Source organism: Coccomyxa subellipsoidea (assembly GCF_000258705.1).
Source record: "Coccomyxa subellipsoidea C-169, whole genome shotgun sequence".
NCBI lineage: Eukaryota > Viridiplantae > Chlorophyta > Trebouxiophyceae > Coccomyxaceae > Coccomyxa > Coccomyxa subellipsoidea.
Window position 1 is genome coordinate 1,246,891 of NW_005178035.1, and position 18,392 is coordinate 1,265,282.

General features: G+C 55.0%; 2 protein-coding genes across 2 annotated transcripts; both read right to left on the reverse strand.

The window, feature by feature from the left end:
* Window positions 1–468: 468 nt before the first annotated feature.
* COCSUDRAFT_66214 (hypothetical protein) lies at window positions 469–3,899 on the reverse strand (the record flags this gene model as incomplete). The annotated part of the gene is made up of 7 exons (XM_005647681.1): window positions 3,004–3,899; window positions 1,999–2,084; window positions 1,708–1,885; window positions 1,408–1,539; window positions 1,002–1,133; window positions 721–804; window positions 469–594 (listed from the first exon to the last, which is right to left on the reverse strand). The coding sequence occupies exons 1-7, from the start codon at window positions 3,124–3,126 to the stop codon at window positions 469–471; spliced, it is 861 nt and encodes a 286-aa protein (XP_005647738.1). The 5' UTR covers window positions 3,127–3,899.
* Window positions 3,900–11,396: 7,497 nt separating this feature from the next.
* COCSUDRAFT_15593 (ARM repeat-containing protein) lies at window positions 11,397–17,132 on the reverse strand (the record flags this gene model as incomplete). The annotated part of the gene is made up of 14 exons (XM_005647682.1): window positions 11,397–11,510; window positions 11,679–11,756; window positions 12,109–12,222; window positions 12,488–12,610; window positions 12,948–13,142; window positions 13,363–13,555; window positions 13,906–14,102; window positions 14,368–14,490; window positions 14,766–14,963; window positions 15,373–15,374; window positions 15,549–15,665; window positions 16,068–16,311; window positions 16,514–16,632; window positions 16,871–17,132. The coding sequence occupies 14 exons, from the start codon at window positions 17,130–17,132 to the stop codon at window positions 11,397–11,399; spliced, it is 2,079 nt and encodes a 692-aa protein (XP_005647739.1).
* Between the last annotated feature and the right edge of the window lie 1,260 nt (window positions 17,133–18,392).

Sequence of the window (18,392 nt, forward strand, 5' to 3'; positions counted from 1 at the left end):
CAATTGTTCCCCACCATCTAATAGCTAGACCCCATACATTAACTGGCAAGTGGGAAATCAAACCTCTGACAAAGCATGTATTGAAAAGTCTTCAAGCAAATTGCACTGCACAGCAACATCAAATATGCATGGTCTCACCATAATCAAGCTCGTTTTCATCATTTCAGTCATTGGAATCCAGTGTAAGGCAGTACTACAAACTGACACAAGGACACATTATCTAAAGCACTGCATCCAAGTCATCCAGCAGAATGCTGGGAAAATTGAATTTAGGACGTACAGCATACCGCATACAATCAGTAATGTCTTCCAGATGAGCGTTTAACGCCAAGACTATCCCAGAAGTTTCTATTTTTAAACATTCTCTGTTGTGAACCAGCACAGCAGATATTGGACATCTTTCAGGGAATTTGTCTGGGAGACCAATCAATATGTGCTCTGGCGTGAAACCCAGGATCCTCAGCCCCTTTACCGTCTGCCCCTGCTGTGGATTGGCTCTGCATCCCAGGCCCACGGGTGCTGCATTCCAATCGCAGGCTTGCTCACCGAGGCAGCCCTGCTGACTGCCGGTGACTGTGTAGCTCGGGGCGTTCCCTGCCAACACCCATCCTCATTCAGTCCACGTCCATACATCTAAAACCAATGCGCATAGTTGCTTTGCTTTGCAGCATGTGAGACTGCAGTGGGTTGTCATGGCAGCAAGAAACAAGATGTGCGCACCTGCACTGAGGGTGTCGCGCTGCCGGCTGGGAAAACCGAGCAAGTCCTGCTGAGTGCTGGTGACTGTGTAGCTCGCGGCGTACCCTGCCAAACATACAATCCTCAGCTTATTCCATGCGCATGCATCAACAAATCATGCGTATGATTGCTTTGCCGCGCACCCCAATAAAACCCAAAATGTCCGCAAATTATCATGCTTGCACACTTGCTAGCAGACCATGCGCAGTGGCATGCATAGGAGACTGCAGTCATTGTTGAGGCAGCAAGAAAGATGCGCTCACCTGCACTGAGGGTGTAGCAGAGCCGGCTGGGAAGACGGAGGAGCGGTGCACTGCAGGGGCATGGATGTGTTTCACCCGCAGCTCTGGTGCAATCCACTTCTCTGAAGCCGCGCCGAAGTTGAAGAAGCCCTCCTGCACCAAGAATGGTGCACCGCTCTCATTTCCTCCACGGCAACCACAGGGGACTCTAAACTAAGTAAGCTGAATTAGAGTCCCCTGCCAACCACAAATCAAGGAAAGAAGCAAAATGGTCCGCAAGTCATTCTTGACAAAAACGATGAAGCAGGGGAAGCCCGCTCAGAGCTCTCACTGAGCGGGCTAGTGACCTGCAAGTGATGCATAGGAACGGCATTTCTATGAGCAGCCCATCATTACATGCCCAGGGAAGCGAGTGCAGCTGTCGCACCTCTCTGCACAGCTCCTTGTTCACAGCCTGCCGATCCGCCTCCTTGTGCATGCGCTTGAACAGGGCATTCTCTGCCGCTGCGCGCCTGTTCAGCTCGTTGTCTTCATGCTGATGCGCGCGTCTGGCCCGCGCCTGATGACACAATGCATGCATGCTTCACAACAATTAAAAAGCGCAGGAGGATATCGGAAAGTATGGCAGCATGTTTCCCTTCTTCCTTTCAGCATGCATTGCTTTTGCCATGACAACTGCTCTAGGTCGAGCATGACCAGGCAAGACATCAGGAGGATGTTCACACACCGCTACATGCTCTGGGATCGACAGGGCTGAGATGGTCCACGGCCGCTCAATCTGCGCGCTGAGCTGCTCGGGGTTATGCCCCTGCCTCTGGTGCCAGCGCATTTCTTCCTCCTCCTCCCTCTGCTTGATAGCCTGCTTCTCCTTCACCCTCTGCTGCTCCACCTGTTGCACCTCCTGCCTGCATGCATGAAAGGCACACCTGTTTGCCACCTTCATAAGGCAGGCTTAAAGGGCATACGTTCACCATTGTGCACAGACATGATGCTTGAGGGCACAGGCCAGTGTACAGACCTGTACTCTTCAGGTTGGCCATACAGACTCTTTCGCAGTCGCTCCTCAGTGTGAGCTTTGCTGGCCCTTCTCTGTGTCCAGTACGCCTGCGAATGTTCACCGGAGCGCCTTTCTCAGATAATTTCATGGTCAGGATACGAGTACACCCCTTTCTAGAAATACGTTAATTAGATCTAGGAAAATTAAAGTAATCTGAGACCTTGGTCGAGCACTGTCCTCTTGCGTTTACCTCGTCATTCTGATGTTCACGTTCGCTGTTTTCCTGGTTGCCAAGACTTGCAGATTTCCTGTGCCGGTGCAGAATTGAGGGTCTGAGATTTGGCAACATAGCGTCGCCTGTGCCCCAACAAGCTGACCTGCCGTACAAAACACACAGTGTGCCTTGATATCCTACTTCAACCTTGTTTGCTTCGACCATTGTGCCAGGGAAGCATAGTTGTATTGGTCTGGGGAAATCTTGTTATATATGCCGTTGGTAAAGATATGCTCCTTTACAAACGTTAAAAGTATTGAAATCAGCACCTTCCTCTGTTATCAAGAAACACCAGGCTTGCGTTGTTGTACTTCGGAGCAAGAAGCCGTGCTGGGCCGAGTCGTTTAGATGCTAACTCCCAAATCTGAGGTGACTAGTCAGGCAGGGGCGCGCAACCTCAGTGGGCTGGGCTATGGCTACAATCCTCTTTGACGACCGCTCGCATCCGCTGCTCAGCAAGAACTTTCTGTCGCCCTTGCATTCTTTCCTTTTCTTCGTCCGAAACGATATAAGCCCTTGTGTTGAGTCCCCTTGCTGGGGGGTTTTGAGCAGGAGCCCTTCTGCATGGGCTGCAGCTGCAGTGAAGAAGTGTGACTTCACCAGGCATTAATCTCACCTTTGGCAAGCTTCACAGGAACATGTGGGGTGTGTGGGCACAGCTCAAGCAGCAATATGGGAAGTTGCATTGCAGCATGTCAGCTGGCCTGTTGTTGCGCCTATATGATGCATGTGTGCCGCCGACTGCCTCCTACGGTTGTGAGGTGTGGGGCCTGCGCAGCCTTCCTGGTGGCGACAGCCGGCGGGGCCGGGCTGCCTTGGCCTCCTCTCACCTGAAAATTCTGAGAGACATTGCTGGCGTCCCCACCTCTGTGCATGGTGCCATCTTGCTTAAGGAGTTGAATCAGCAGACCCTTGATTGTGTGTGGTGGCGGCGCATTATCAAGTTCTGGAACAATTTGGCTGCCTTGCCTGCAAATAATTTTCACAGGCAAGTGGCCCTTGATGATTGTTGGGATGCCATAACCCGTAATGTTAAGAATTGGGCTTGGGCCTTCATGCGGGGCTTGCGCCGAATTGGGTATGAGTTTGTTATTCGGTTTGACACCCTTGTTCCTGTGGAAGTTGATGCTGTGATGCAGCTGCTAGATGCGCAAGCACTGCAGGTTTGGGATGACATTGACATTTGCCCTAGGACCTGCCCGTCCAGCAATGCCACCTTGTGTACATATCACAGATGGTTTGCTAGGCCAGCTTGTGTGCGCCACCCTTGCCAGCTCTTACAGCAGCCTTTGAGTGCCCGTTGCTTGCGTATACTGTTGAAGTTCAGGATGGGTTGTCATAGTCTGCCCAATGTCTCGGGCCGCTGGGCAAGGATTCCCCGGCCCCAGCGTTTGTGCATGCGTTGTGCCCAGCAGGTTATTGGGGATGAGCGCCACCTTGTGTTTGAGTGCCCTGCCTTGCAATCTGTTCGGGACAGATATCCTGGGCTGTTTGGTGCAGCCATTGTGACGATGCAGCAATTCATGTGGCAGTTGGACATTGTTGGTGTTGCACATTTTGTGATGGATTGTTTTGATTATTTGGATGCTGCCAGTTCATCCAATCAGCCCTAGGCGGCTGGAGTGATGTAATCTTCCTTCCTTCCTTCCTTCCTTCCTTCACCATTGAAAGTCAGGCTCCAGTTGTAATGTCACTATCACCTTCATGTAATAGCGCTCTCTTTGCTGAAGCCATGCATGGCCATGTTTTGCAGATCCGATTGGGCAATGGGTTCCTGTGGGATTCGGATATCCCACGGCCTAGCTGACATGATATCATGAATTCCACTGAAAATGAAGCAGTGCTGTACATCTTTCACGATGTCATCATCATGACCGGTCCCAACAAAAGCCTCCTCAACACGTTCATTTGCTATGTCCAGCCAGCTTAAGCTTGTTGCCTCACAAATGTCACATGAGCGGTTCACAAATGGCCTCTAGCTAGCTAAATCATTCAACCTAGATGTACCTCATGAGCTCAGGACAAACCATCTAGTGGAAGCATACTATAAGTACACTTTTGCCTCGCATGAAGCTCTCACACTCGCTCTCACTCTGCAGATTGCATCTCAAAGTGTTGCCCGGCTAGATTGCTCGAAAACATCAGCGTCAGCATTTCAGAAAGCATGAAGCCAGCAGACCATATATACAACACTGCTCTATTCTAGGAAGATAAATAAGCAAAACAGCACTACATGCCATCCACCTTGCAACCTGCATTCCCAGCTGTACCAACCCCTGGATAAAAGGCTCCTCCTGCTCTTAGTATACCTCACTCATCTTCCGAGCCAAGATGCACAGGCTGCTAGATAAATTTAGGTGTCTCTCTCGATCAAAATGATGCTGCAGCGGGCAGCGCACTTCACGCTCAAGCCATTGCAGAGCCTTCTCTGCTCCGTGAGAGCCTCTTCACCATTTTATTGCTAATCTCAAGCTGCACGCTGTTGTGCCACCCAAAGAGCATGCCTCCTATACTCTTGCTGCTTGCTGTGTCTCAGGAGACACTCCGGCTCTCAGCACAACAGCGCTGCAGCCACCGCATGCCATCGGCACACCCAGCTCACTATTGGATCAGCGCGCATGACTTATCACCACTCGCCGCCAGGTCAGCATATGGGCCCTGTTCTGTGACCCCCCCATGCCACCGCCATACCTTCTCAGCCGTACCAGCGCACATAACTCAGCACCACATCACCGTCCATGACTCATCGCCAGGTCAGCGCGCGGGCCCCAAAGTTGGCCCGTTCGGGCACCTCGGATCAGCAACGCATCGGTGCACATGACTCATCGCGACATCAGCACCAGGTCAGCGCACGGGCATGGAGTCGACCCGGTCGGATAGCCTGGTGACTCATGGCCGCATCAGCGCCAGGTCAGCGCTGATGGCCATGGAATTTGAATGCCACATCAGCGCCTTCACCGCACGGGCATGGAGCTGGCGCGGTCGGGGACATCGGCGGCGGCGATGTTGTAGAGGTTGACGATGGAGTCGCCGCCACCGGAGGCCAGCGCCAGCTGGTAGGGGTGGAACGCCAGCGTGTTGACCGGCCCCGGCCGGCGCGAATCCAGCAGCGAGGTGGTCGCGCGGATCACCCCCAGCTGCTCTCCTAGCGCGCTCCACAGTTTCACCACCTGCGCAGTGACATTTGAGCCCACATCAGCGCTTGTGTGCAGGTGTGGTTGTGCATGCAGTCCCCAACAACCCCACGGCAAGTGCTCCCCCCATTTTAGCGTTGCTTTGCTCATGCGGTGAGCTTGCCAGGTGTAGCTGGGAAGAGCAGGGATCCCACTTAAATTTCAAGACCCAGCAAACGCACTCATTTTCCGTAGGGGACTCAGCAAGTGTATCATGTCCATGTCCAAACTTCGATGCAGCTTTTTAGTAACAACAAATTCTGATGAGTCATTAAGCAGGTGCAGTAAGTGCCTGGCAAGCCAGCATGTAAAGAAGCAAGCAATGTTCTGGCTCCTGTGCATACCAGCTAAATCCAGGACATACTGCAATCGGCCTGGTCTGCGTTAACATTGAGCCGCAATGCAAAGATGTGGGCCCCCATGCCTGTGTGGCGGTGCCGGTGGCGAGCAGCGGCGAGTGGGGGTGCGCAGCCAGAGCCGACAGGTTGCGGCTGGTCGCGCTCGCATTCACAGTCTTCCACACTCCCAGCGCGCCTGTGCCGCCGCCTGCCGTTGCGCCGGTGCCGGGGACGGCGGCGGATGCGTCTCCAAGCATGCGGAAGTCGATCATCTTCATCTCGCCGTCGGCTGCCGCCGTCACCAGCTGGTCCTTCAGGCCGCCGGGCTCCAACGCCATTCCCACCTGCGCACAGAAAGGGCCCGTTGGGTAAGTCAATATCCCTGTACAGGGCAGAAGTGACGCTAGATTGTAGAATGGGAGGTTTGACAAGTATGATCTGCATGAAATGATCTTGGAGAAGCATCACTGGCAATAACACAATGATCTTATATAGAGGATTTCTTCAAGACAAATCAAGTACATCTATAGAAGATCTCTTTGTGATTGCAAGTGGTGCCTTCTCAGACCCTCCACTATGCAATTGCCACAGATAGACCGACCCTTTGACAAATTGGGAAGATTTCCATTGTCATGGAGCAGATTTCCGCGTAAGAGATCCTACCATCCAAGGGTCACAACCACCATGCAGAGCCCTTGTGGAGGTGGGCAGGAGGGAGTAGGGGAACTTGCCATGGGGGAGCTGTGAGGCTTGAGGGAAGCGGCGGCAGTGCGGGGGCTGCGCAGGTCATACAGCAACACTGTGCCGCTTGCCGCAGCCGCTACCATCAGCGGGTGGTGCCGCGAGACACCCAGCCGCTGCACCACTGTTACTGCCTTCCCTGCTGCCGCCTTATCCTCCACCGCAACCTGGAGGAACACCATCAAACATTCAGATCACCATGTAGCAGTAAGTGTGGTGGGAATCGCTCTTGTGTGCAAAAGCGGCACTATTCTTCATGTCTAGGCCGCCTTCTGCACACATGCTTTCAATGGCCATCAGAAGACACTCTTGTGCCACATGGGGAATGCAGTCATCGGATTGCAGGATCTTGTGCAACAATGCTCAGCAAAAGAAAGAGGTTCAGGTAGATCCAGCAAGATAGGTGGTTTGTCATCTGTCATGTCAACATAATAGAGAACTTGGATGAGCAGGACTGGTATATGCAAGAAGACAGGATTAAGTGTGCAATCATGGGTGCAATGGCATCAGCAGCTTACCTGTTCCACGCAGAGCTCCTGCTGCAGGTTCCACAGGTGCACCGTGTCGGGCGTGCTGCCGCCCACAGCCAGCAGCGTGCCGGCATTCAGGTGCTCGCTCCACTCGTACGCTGTCGGCGCTGGCGTCCTTGGCACCGGCCCTGCTTCCCCCGCCGCCAGTGGCACAGCCTGTACGCGACCATGCTCCCTCATGAAGCTCAATTGATGTTTTGCTTCAAGACTGCACTGCTCCGATTAACGCCGTGCCCGGCCACCATGCTGCTCTCAGATGCAACTCATTGAGAGGACATGCTGAGCACTTCATGACACTCTTCTGACCTTGCAACCCAAAACCTTTCAAGGAGGCCGCGATTACCACTCATCTTTGCTAGTCTTTACGACTACGTTCACCTGGCATAAAAAGGGCAAGGTTTAGGGGCGTGAGAGGAGATCTGCGTGCGGGGCGCACCTGCCAGGCGGTGGCGAGGCGCTGGGTGCCGCGGAAGGTATAGTCGCGCCACACGCGCACAGATCCGTCCGCAGCGCCCACCATCAGCAGGCCAGCCTGCATACACGACAACAACTGTTTTTACCGTCACTTCTTTTGAGGCATGCCGACTGCAGTCTCATCTTGTGTAACTGCTCAGGGACCCATTTTATGGAACTGGACACACACTGCTGCATATCTAGACCCCAAAAGTCACAAGTGAACTAATGTTCAAGTGTCCACTACAAAATGGCGGGCGCGGACATGGACAATTGGTGAGCTACAATACACATCAGAGGGGCAAAAATTGCACGGAAATCGTGAAGTGCGCATCTGCTGCAACTGCAAACATTGAGAATGGGAGGACACGGCCACAGATTAAAGGTAAGCAAAAGGCAAAAGTGGCGCAGGGGGCGCGCCTGGGCCTCGTTGAGCTGCCAGAGGCCGACGACAGAGGTGGGCCGTTCGGACGCGAGGTGGAACGCGTTGACGAATGTGGAGTGGCGGTGGTTGTACACGCGCACGGTGCCACGCTCGTCCACGCCCACCAGCAGCGGCCGGAACGGGTGGTGCAGCAGCGCAGCCACGCCGCGGCACTCAAAGTTCACCGTCGTCACGTGCTCCCGCAGCCGCGCGTTGCGGCCCACCGCCCTGCGCCGCGCACAAACTTGAAGGTCAAAGAAAATTGCCAATTTGCGTGGTCAATTCTACTAATCGCCCATGGTGTATGTATTCAGTGCACGCGATGACAGTATGTGCTGATCAATTTTTTCGGACAGGCATGCCCTCCAGCCATTCCTCACAGCTGCCACTTTGACGCACCATTGGTGCTATAACAAGAGGAAGCATGGGTTCAGCCTCTAATATAAGACTATACAGTCAGTGCAAGGGCGCGCTGTGCCGGTCAGCCTCCTGCCCTACAAAGAGCATCACTGACATTACAAGTCCAGGCAAAGCAATCCAGGCAAAGGAGGTTGGCGCACATGCAGGCCTGGCGTTTCTCCTCCCGCTCCTTTAGGCGGCCGGCCGTCCTGGAGGGATCGTGCGTGGAGAACGGGCTCTGCCCGGCGCTGCCCAGCGCTGCAAACTCCAGCTCACCCTCATAACCCCCCGGTGGCTGCAAGACATTTTCTTGCTCTGTCAGCGCCGGCGTGCTTGCTTAAACCCCATGGCATGCATGCTGCCAATCGGTAGATAGGAGGCTGCCTTACATAACACGACTGAATACAAAAGTCAACAGACAGTCCTACTCATATGAGGCAAGAGAGTCAGCGCCTGCATGCTTAATGAAGACCCCATGGCTTGCATGCTATCGACTGGTAGAAAGGAGGTGGCCTCTCACACCAAGGCTGAGCCACATGTAAATGACGGTCCTAGTCACAGGAGGAACATCAGACGAGCAGAATGTTAGATGAAAAGATGCATGCCTGCTGGCTCAGCAGGGGCCGGGAGAAGTACTCGCAGCTGCTTTTGTACACCAGAGATGCCGGCAGCTTGGCTTTCCTGCTGAGCCCCCCGCCGTTCAACTGCACATTTAGCACCCGCGTCCTCAGGTACACATGAATTACTGCTTACTGGTCACAGGTATGAGCATGCTGGGCATGGATGCGAAGTGAGGGTGGGTGACAAGGGGTTGTACCATTGCAGGCGGGCGCGGAGGGAGGTGGTTGTTCTGCGTGGAGCTAGGGCTCGCACTGCCAGGGCTGTAGCTGGGGGATGTTGCAGTGCGCGCTGAGGTCAGATGCCCATTGGCCGCCAACTGCACGTGCACCGAAAAACACCTTCAGCTTGCACGGCAGCTCAACATCTTAGGCATGAGGGCATCTCCATGCTCAGAAGACAACCGGCAAGAAAAGACAGCTGGAAATGTAATGAACAATGTGCGGCATGCTTTCCGAAACGACTTATCCCTGGACTGACCTGGCAGAATAGTAATGCAGTCTACTTGTTACACCCAAACGCATGCAGACATACCGGTTTGAGCACGTAGGGTCGTCGCGCCGCGGGGTTGGGGAGATGAGCAAGAAGGGAAGGAGAAGGCGGGGAAGAGGACGCGGACGCCGGCAGCGGCCGGCCATGAGTCGTGCCGGAGCGCCACGAGCGCCACTTGCCGCTGCCGGAGCCGCCGACGCTGCCGCCGGAGCCGCTGTTGGCGGCGGCGGCCGCCGCCGTGTCTAGCGCGGCGTACGCGGAGGATGACAGCGCGGCCGCGCTGGACGCCGCGCGCGCCGCCATGCCAGCGGCCGGCAGCGGCGCCGTCGCGGACGCTGCAGGGCACACATATACTGCATTAGAAATCAATATGCAGGTATCGCGCCAGGGTACCATGCAATAAGGCCGACAGAACAAGAGCTTTGGTGGCAGCGGTGTGACGCTGCAGTGCACACGCACTTTGCATCAGTAGCAGAACACATGCAGGCTGGGCGATCTGTACTAAGGCCCACAGAACTAAATATCTTTTGAGAACAGCGTCAACATCTCTGCAGCTTTCCCAGAAGAGGCGTGGTCCAGCCTTGAAATTTCTGGAAGAACTTGCGGCAACTTCTGACCGCGGCACATCAGGGAGTGTTTGCAAGTGCGCACCTGGCAGCCACGTGGCCTCTGCAAGCTCCACGCCAGCCACTCGCAGCACTGCGGCGCCGGCGGCCGCGACCATCGGAGCCGGATCGGTGGCGAGCGTCACAACGGCATGCAGCAGGTGCTGATACAAGCCGCCGCCAACACGCGCGGCGTCTGCAGACGCATAGACCGTGCCGCAGCCAGCGCCGCCGCCGCCGCTCGGCGGGCTGCCAGCCTCGGATGGCGCCGCCAAATGCGCCGCTGTCGGCGAGTTCGGCGATGTTGGGCCCACCCTCAGCGTCGCCTCAAAGCCGTCCCCTAAAGCAGAATGGCACGTGCTTGAGCGGGCATTGGCTGCTAGCAAGACGGTGCACTCTGATCATGGCAAAACAGATCAAGGGCTCCCCCTCTTCAAGGCCTCTCTCCACTGGTGTCCTCTCTGCCCACGGAGACACTTTTTTGTCGACTGCATCACAACACGCGCTACGAGTGGATGAAGACGCCAGTGAAGAAGAGGTCCCGGAGAGGGAAAGTTCTGTTTCTTAGCAGAGTGAGCGGTGCACATTGCGAGGGAGCAGTACCGGATGATGCTCTGCAGACACCTGGCGAGGCGGAGAAGTTGCTGTCGGAGGCCGGCCGCGGCAAGCCCGCTCCCGACGGCCTCCTGCTCTCCAGCATGTCTGCACCAGCCATCACAACATCAGCCATCAAAGACAACAGTAGTGCAGGTCCCGCCTGTTGCTAAAAAACATCTGTCCAATACATGTCCCACGTTCTTATGCAGTACACATGCTGGAAGCCAGAGCACAGGTTCTGTCCTTGGAGCAGGTTGTGGCGAGTCAGAGGCACAACAAAGCGGCACAGCTGAAAGCAGCAGGTTTCCACCATCACTGCAGATTGTGGCATGTAAACAGGGTGGTGCAGGCAAATTACAGCGTTAGGAGCTGAAAAAGAACAAAATGGTGGCAACACCTGAGGTGGACCCGGCATGGCCGCCGGCGTCGCGCAGATTGACGGCGGCGTCGTGGGAGGACGACAGGCGCTCGAGCAGGCGCGCACGGACGCTCTCGGAGGGCGCCGAGCGCGCGGCCGGCGGCGACTGGCCGCTCGGGGCCGGCGCGGGGGCAGCGCTGGGCATGTCCCGCAGCATGCGGCTCATCTGCCTCTGGTGCTCGTGCACCGCGTCCTGCCGGCACAATGCACCGCCAGAACATATGAGCCTCTGAAGCATATTGGCAGGCTGTTTTCCAAGAACAGCCTGATAGTCATCGTCACCTGACAGGGTGAGATGTATGTCCCTCTGTCCAGGCGATGCAAGGTAACGTCATGATGCCACAGCAGTGAAGTTGATCAGGAAGATATGGCAGGTGTGGGCACCTGAAACAAAACGGCGTGTGCCTCTGCCAGCCTAGCGAGCCCCACGGCGACCTCAGCCCTCACCAGCGGCGAGGCATCATACACAGCCTGCACATGTTGCATTGGCACGTCACACTACATCAAAAGCGACATGAGGCAATCATGAATGTCAACTTTGGCTCGGCGATCACTCCCAGAATAGACGCAAGCGACATTTGAACAAGGAATACTGTAAAGGAGATGTAGGCAGGACGGCTTGATCGCAAGGGAGCTGACCAGGAGCAGGTAGCAGGCAATCTCGCGCTCGCGCTCCACTCTCTGCCTGTGCTCGGGGACAGATGCAGAGCCGCCATTCTCGGTGTCCCACATCATGTCCAGCTCACCAACCTGCATCCATCGAATGCAGAGGCTCACTTTCTTTTAAGAGAGCTGTCTGTGGGCGTGATGAATGATAGTGAGCGTTAGTCAGGCAGGAGGGAGAGCCTCCTCGCAGATCCTGCTGCCAGGCGTGGGCTGCAACCACATGCAGCAGGCCTCCAAGGCAATGTCCTTCTACAACACCTTTCTGATGCGACTTGATGAGGACGATAGCGACCCACGGCAGCTGTAGCAGTATCACACTCTGTTCTCCGCTGCGTGGCTCTTGAGACCTCCGCGACAAAGAGGTGCGGAGAAAATGCCATGTCAAAGAGGGCGTTCAGCACACCTGTATGCAGATGGAGAGCGCAAAGACGGCAGCCGCACGGACTTCTGGGTGAGGACAGAGCAGCAGCTTGGAGAGCAGTGACAGCGCATCTGCACACCAATGACTCATCAGTACCTACTGACTACTTTCACGGAGACCAGACCAAATTACGCTGAGACTCTCAATCGGCTGCAGTCCTCAACAGCATGTGCCCAAAACCCCAATCCAATCCATTTGTCGCGACCTGTGATGCGCGCCCCTGTGAGGCCTTCCAATGTGAGGCATGCACCCCTAAGGGGTACGGCGGACACTCATCTCTCAAGTGGTCAGACAGTCTTTAATGAAGCATTCAAGGAAGTCTGGTCAGGGAATGAATGGGAAGAGATGCACCTGAGGAGACCTGCGCGATGAGGTCGGCCTGGTCCTCCACCAGACGGCCCAGACTGAGGCACAGCCACTTCACCAGCAGGGGCGGGCTGGTCGCCCCCCGCTGCGCCACCGCCGGCAGGTTCGGTCCCCCCGCCTGCATCAATGAGTCAGCAATCAGCCCCCGCACTGCAAATAGACCGCCGGCCCCAATCAACCACCACAAGAGGTCCCCACAACCAGAATCAATTCTCCTGGCTTCGGAATGTAGCCAGCGTCTCTCTGGCAAGCAATGTACATGGACCCATGCTGCCTCACTTGATGCTGGAAAATTGAGCAGCTGAATTGCTAACTTGCCCGGTGCCTTCTCAGGGGCCAGCATCACTGGCACAAGGCTGAAGCAGTTGGAGTGGTTCGGAATGCGATGTCCACAGGAACATTCATGACTTCCTGTCAGTTTGCCTGAAGCATAAGCTAGCAAGCCTGGCGCGCACCGAAGTGGCGAGGAGGGAGAGCAGCTTGGGCAGCAGACCCTGCTCGGCGCACAGCAGGCGGCCGCGCGGGTAGCCGTCGCAGATGACTGCCAGCACAAAGGCGGCCTGCGCGCGCGACTCCGCACTGATGCCCGGCTCCGCGCCCTCCAGGTACTTTATGAAGTAGTGGTGGCCCCCATCCTTCACCAGGTCCGCCTGTGGGACAGGTCACTCTTTCAAACGCTTGAGTTACTCCCTGCACCCATGTGCCTAGTCCTGAGGCTAGTACGAGCGAAGGATTTGCTTGGAGATGGCCAGAACGTATGCCAAAATGTTTGAGTGAGTGACCTTCTAAGAAAAGCACGGATATGAACCAGTATCAGGTACGCTGAATTGTAAGGGTGACTTGCATAGCAAAGCCTTGCGCAGGCATCACCTGGCAGGACTTGTCGAGGGCGAGGATTTTGGTCCAGATGAACACGAGAGTGGTGCGCAGGTCGGCGGCGGTGGTCTGCAGCAGCTTGAGCACGTAGGGGAAGATGCCCACTGAGAGCGCCAGGTCCACTGCCCAGCTGCCCATGTCCAGGAAGCGCCCCAACAGAACCAGCGCTCGCAGCCTGTGCACCTGGCTCAGCAGCACCTGAGCGCACATGCCGCACACGTTGTCATCCTGTTGTGCCCGCCACTTGGGTCGCTGATACACTGGAATCAAGCCCTGGTACATGTTCCCCTCCTATCCTCCAGCTCTATCCTTGCTGTAGGGTCCTTTCCAATCCTATTGTACTCCCTTTCACATTCCCTTTCCGGGCCTCTTGTGCTAGAAACCATTTTCTAGCACAAGAGAGAAGTCACTGTGAGCATCTAGGATTCTGCACACCCAGCAAATCACTGCGCCACGCACGGCAATGTTGGACAGACAGCATGCTTCTAACAGAAAATGCAAATACATCAAGGTCCGTCGATTGGAAATGATCCCCACGGAGTCAAGAGACTTGCCTGCAGCACGATGGGCAGCTGCTCAGGGGGCTGCTTCATGGCGGAGCCGTGCGCGAGCCAAAGCTCAAAGGCCGTCAGCTGCTCTGCAAAGAAGGGCGAGGGGCGGAACTCGGCCTCTGGGTCGTTATTCAGCAGCGCCGGCAGCTGCAGCAGGCACATCTCCGCCGCCATGTCCCAAGCCTGAATGCCCCAAAATGCACCAAGTCAGACACGCAATCTGTGCAGAGCAATGCATGAGCAAACTTCCTGTCTCTCAAGCATGCAACATATGGTATGTTGAGCATATGATAGGGCAGCTTTATTAGGGCAGTTCCAAAGCTCCCAAGTGTGAGACTAAGACAGTGACAAATTCTCACTTGTGATGCATGCAAGTGTGCATGTCTTTTGCCATGGTGGTGTGGTGACGAAGGATAGTGGCAGTGTGGTGGCGGAGTGAAGGCCTGACCTGCCACATGGGGTGCTGGTGGGTGGGAGGCAGGCGGGGGTAGGACACTGGCGTACAGCTGGCGGCACGCATTATCCGCTCTGCTAAAAGGAAGTTGCGAAAAAGCGACGCTACAAGCAGGTCCTGCACGAACACCAAAGTGTCGCTCAGCGACCTGCTCTCTCTGCTCTCTCAGTGCACATATGGCTGGAGACAGTCTTGCAATGCTTGTGAGAACCCACACCTGGCTACCATTCACGGATTTATGACTTGAACCCACCAAGCAATGATGGATTCTTGATGATGATGACATCCATGAAGGCATGATACGTTCGTTGCTCACATTGACATGTGAGCACACCATGCCTCATGTATCGAGCACATGACACTGCCAGGGTGCAGCTGATCATTGGGCTCACCTGTCTGAACAGGCGCTGAAAGAGGCTGCGGGGGAGCATGTTCCAGGCGATGGTATCAGTGATGGCGGTGAAGATCCAATTGAGCTCGCCCAGAGGGGTCTTCCTGTCGGTCTGCTTCCCCGGTATCCGGTCTATGAGCTCCTTTGTGAGGCCCTCTGCCCTCAGCAGCGACCGCGAGCAGAACCACCTCAACGCCACCTGCATCACACCAGCAATCGACATATCAGCATGAATGTCACAAGGACCAACAAGACTACAAGATATGAGTGTTGGATACAACGGACAAGCAGGCAATTTGCGCATGAACGAGAGTGCGACCTCATCAATTACAGCATGTGAGTGTAGCCAGCACACCATCCTGCATGCCCAGACTGATGAGGTCATCACCGCCCATGCACAAATAGCTGCAACTATATGACGCTGCTAGTGCAAGTTCCAATGTTACTGGAAAGTAAGTCTCTGACAAGGCTCCAGCTAACCTGCTTATCATGTTGCCATATCCACAAATGTGCCCTTTGAAACCAAGAGTCCTGCCCTCCTGCTTCTTCCTAATAAAGACAGTGCAACGCCCAGAGAGTGTGCATCTTCCATTCTGCCCGGGGAGGACTGCTACATCGTCAGCCTGCCTGGGCACCTCACTCAAGCAGGCTGACTGTACAGAACCCCCGCAACTCAAGGGACCACAACACAAACGCTGCATCTGTCCGCTGCTCCAGGACCGCAACAGGCTGAGCCTACGGACTCGCCCCCTTTGCGGGGGGGTCCGTAGAAGGTGGAGGGAACGCGCCTTGATGGGGGTGGTGAGGCAGGCAGTGAACACATCTGCCGGCAGATCTGGCGTCTGCGGCAGCACCTCGCCCACACTGCAGGCTGCCAGAAGGATCACCTCGCGCATCAGGTCTTCGCTCTCGCGCGCCGTCCCTATGTAGCTGTGCCCCATCGCGTCCGTCTCCTGCACCATGACCACCATATTATCCCATGTGAAACCCACCCCTGATCACTGGGGCCCACCGTGTGCGAGCAGCTTGGACCGGGAGGCAAGCTTGGCTCTCTGAACTGGCATTAGAATCATGTATGCTCCATTCCATACAGGAAACAGCTCGAAGTCTGCCGCCAGCTCAGTTTGTTTCATTCGGACACGGCAGACCCACTGAATGCCATCCAATACAGCATCACATGCTCAGTCTCTGCAGGGACATATGAGCCAGGAGCGCATGGTGGTGTTTCAGATCGCAGCCGGTGGATCTGCTGAGCAAGAGGACTGACACTGGAACACTTTCTCATCTTGAAGCCCCCAAGGACAAGACTGCAGGGCGCTGATCGACACCTGGGAGCGCTGATCTGCAAATGCTCTGAAGGAGTTGATGATGAGGCCGGCGGCGGAGCAGTCGAAGACATAGATGGCTGGCGAGCCCACCCAGGCCTGCAGGTCATAGATGGACATGGGGATGTATTGCGTGTAGCTCTTGTTGAACACCCATATCTCCCCATTTGCCGTCGGCCGCGGCACGCCGTGGCCGTTGTAGTGGAACAGCACCCGCTCGGCCTGCGCACATGTGCATCATATATTCAGTGATGGTAAAGTTAAAGCGTTGCTGTTTGAGAAGGGTGAGGTTCTTCGTATACTAGGGGATGTCATGAACCCACCTACATGGATTGTTGCCCATTGTGTCAAGGGGACTGCCCACATAGATAACGTGCTTTATAGTCTCAATCGTGGGTATTGTGAGAGGGAGAAGAAGTCTGACCTTGGCAGAACGGCGGCAGGAGACGGCAAGCTTTTTTACATCGTCCATGGTGGGGTCCAGGTGTGTCTTGTACTTGGCGCGAGGCTGCCACCGCTCGTACTGCGCCTGCAAGTTTTTGCCTGCACCCGGCATAACCCCACTTCCTCGTCATCATCATTTTCCTCATCAAATTAGCACCATCCCGGCTCTGCTGGCTCTGCTCATTCTCACTATCTCTGCCTTCCCAGTACAGTACTCCAAGCTCCTGCAGGCTTCATTGGGCCCACAGCCATGTGGAAAACCACTGCTTTGAGCTGAGGTGTATGATGCATGCAAAAAGAAACTGATTCTGAGAACGCTGTGGTGCCTGCTGCGCACCTATGGTTTCTAAAGCTTTGGGAGGCTGCATGGAGAGAGGGTCCACCCAGCATTCTAGCCGCGCGCATGGGGAGATCTTTATCACGTCCGGAGGGTCTACGCCAATATTTAGGCACAGCACCAGCGCCACTGCTGTTGTTTTGAGGCGTTCCTTCTGCCGCCACTTTGACACAATGCCCTGTTCCTGCACTGGCTGTGCTCCCCCCTCCCCATGCACGTCATGCCGCGCCTGTGCGCAATCGTCAGCTGTGAGCTGCAGCATTTTTAGTGTGTTCTGCCTTCTTCGGTTACTTTCGTGGAAGTCTTTGCATGCTCTTATTTACAACGAGGGAACGCCTGACACTGAATGGCTCCAGAGCTCCACATGCCCTGAAGGTGCCTTGTCACATGGTGTCATAACATGCAGGAGTGTGGGCCTCTGGATGTGACCGATCACTGTGATGTGCTAAGATATTGAGACATGCTCGACTACATGCCCTTATACACGATGATGTGTTCTCGACAGAGACTGGGGTGATGGATCAAAGTACTGTCCTCACCTCGCAAAAGAGAGTGAGGATCCATTGTTGGCCACCCGCATATGTTGTAGCGTGCGCCTGAATTCAGAGCAATAACAAATTTATACTACAGTAATGCCAATATAGCAATTTCGGTAGTCCATGCTCTCAGAGGTTCCAATAGGTCAGGTGACCAAAACGTTGTCGGGCCTTATATTCATTCAGACGATGCACACCCAAAATTGTCAATCTTTTGTGAATGGTGAATGAAGTGATGACAAAGCTTCAGGGGCTATGCAGCTTGGCGGTATACGTACGTCAGCCAATCGATAGCTCAGGCTAGAAGAAGTTGTCGCCTGTTCCCCTGAGGCAGCCCTAGAGGCCGTCTCGGTACTGACTGTTTCCAAATTCATGTTCAATTAGCAGGAGGCATCCTGCCTGGTGCTTTGAGGAAGGCCTCAAGGGGACCTTTCTCTGACACAACGCATGCTTGTAGAAGCCAGTCACGTGAGATTCCCTGTTCTGTTTAGTGCGAGCCCCTTTTGCATGGCCCACACGAGCCCATTAAATTTTCTCGCCAATCCTTCAATTTACATCAAGGCCTCATAGGTAAAACAACATGACCTGCATGCATGATACAACCTCGGTAAGCTCAACGAGCACTTGTGCAAATTGCAAAAATTGCTATATAGCGGCTGAGTTTGCAAATTGCGCCGCGCATTGCCGCAATGCGCGGCACCAATGCGTGCTCATGTTTACATGGCGCACATGCATGCCACTCATGAGGCAGACACATGCCTGGGTCACCCCTACTTCACCATTGTATTGCTTTACTGGCCTGTGTTTTGACTATTACCCTGATGTTTACTTGTCTGCCCATTTCCTGCATGACACCCTCATCGTCACCTCCCAAAGGGGGTGTTGCGTTGCTGGCAGGCCAGAAGCATCTGTTACAGAGAGGTGCTCAACCGATGCAGGGAGTGCATGCAACTGTTGCGTGATGACAGATTGACAGGCTGCAGACC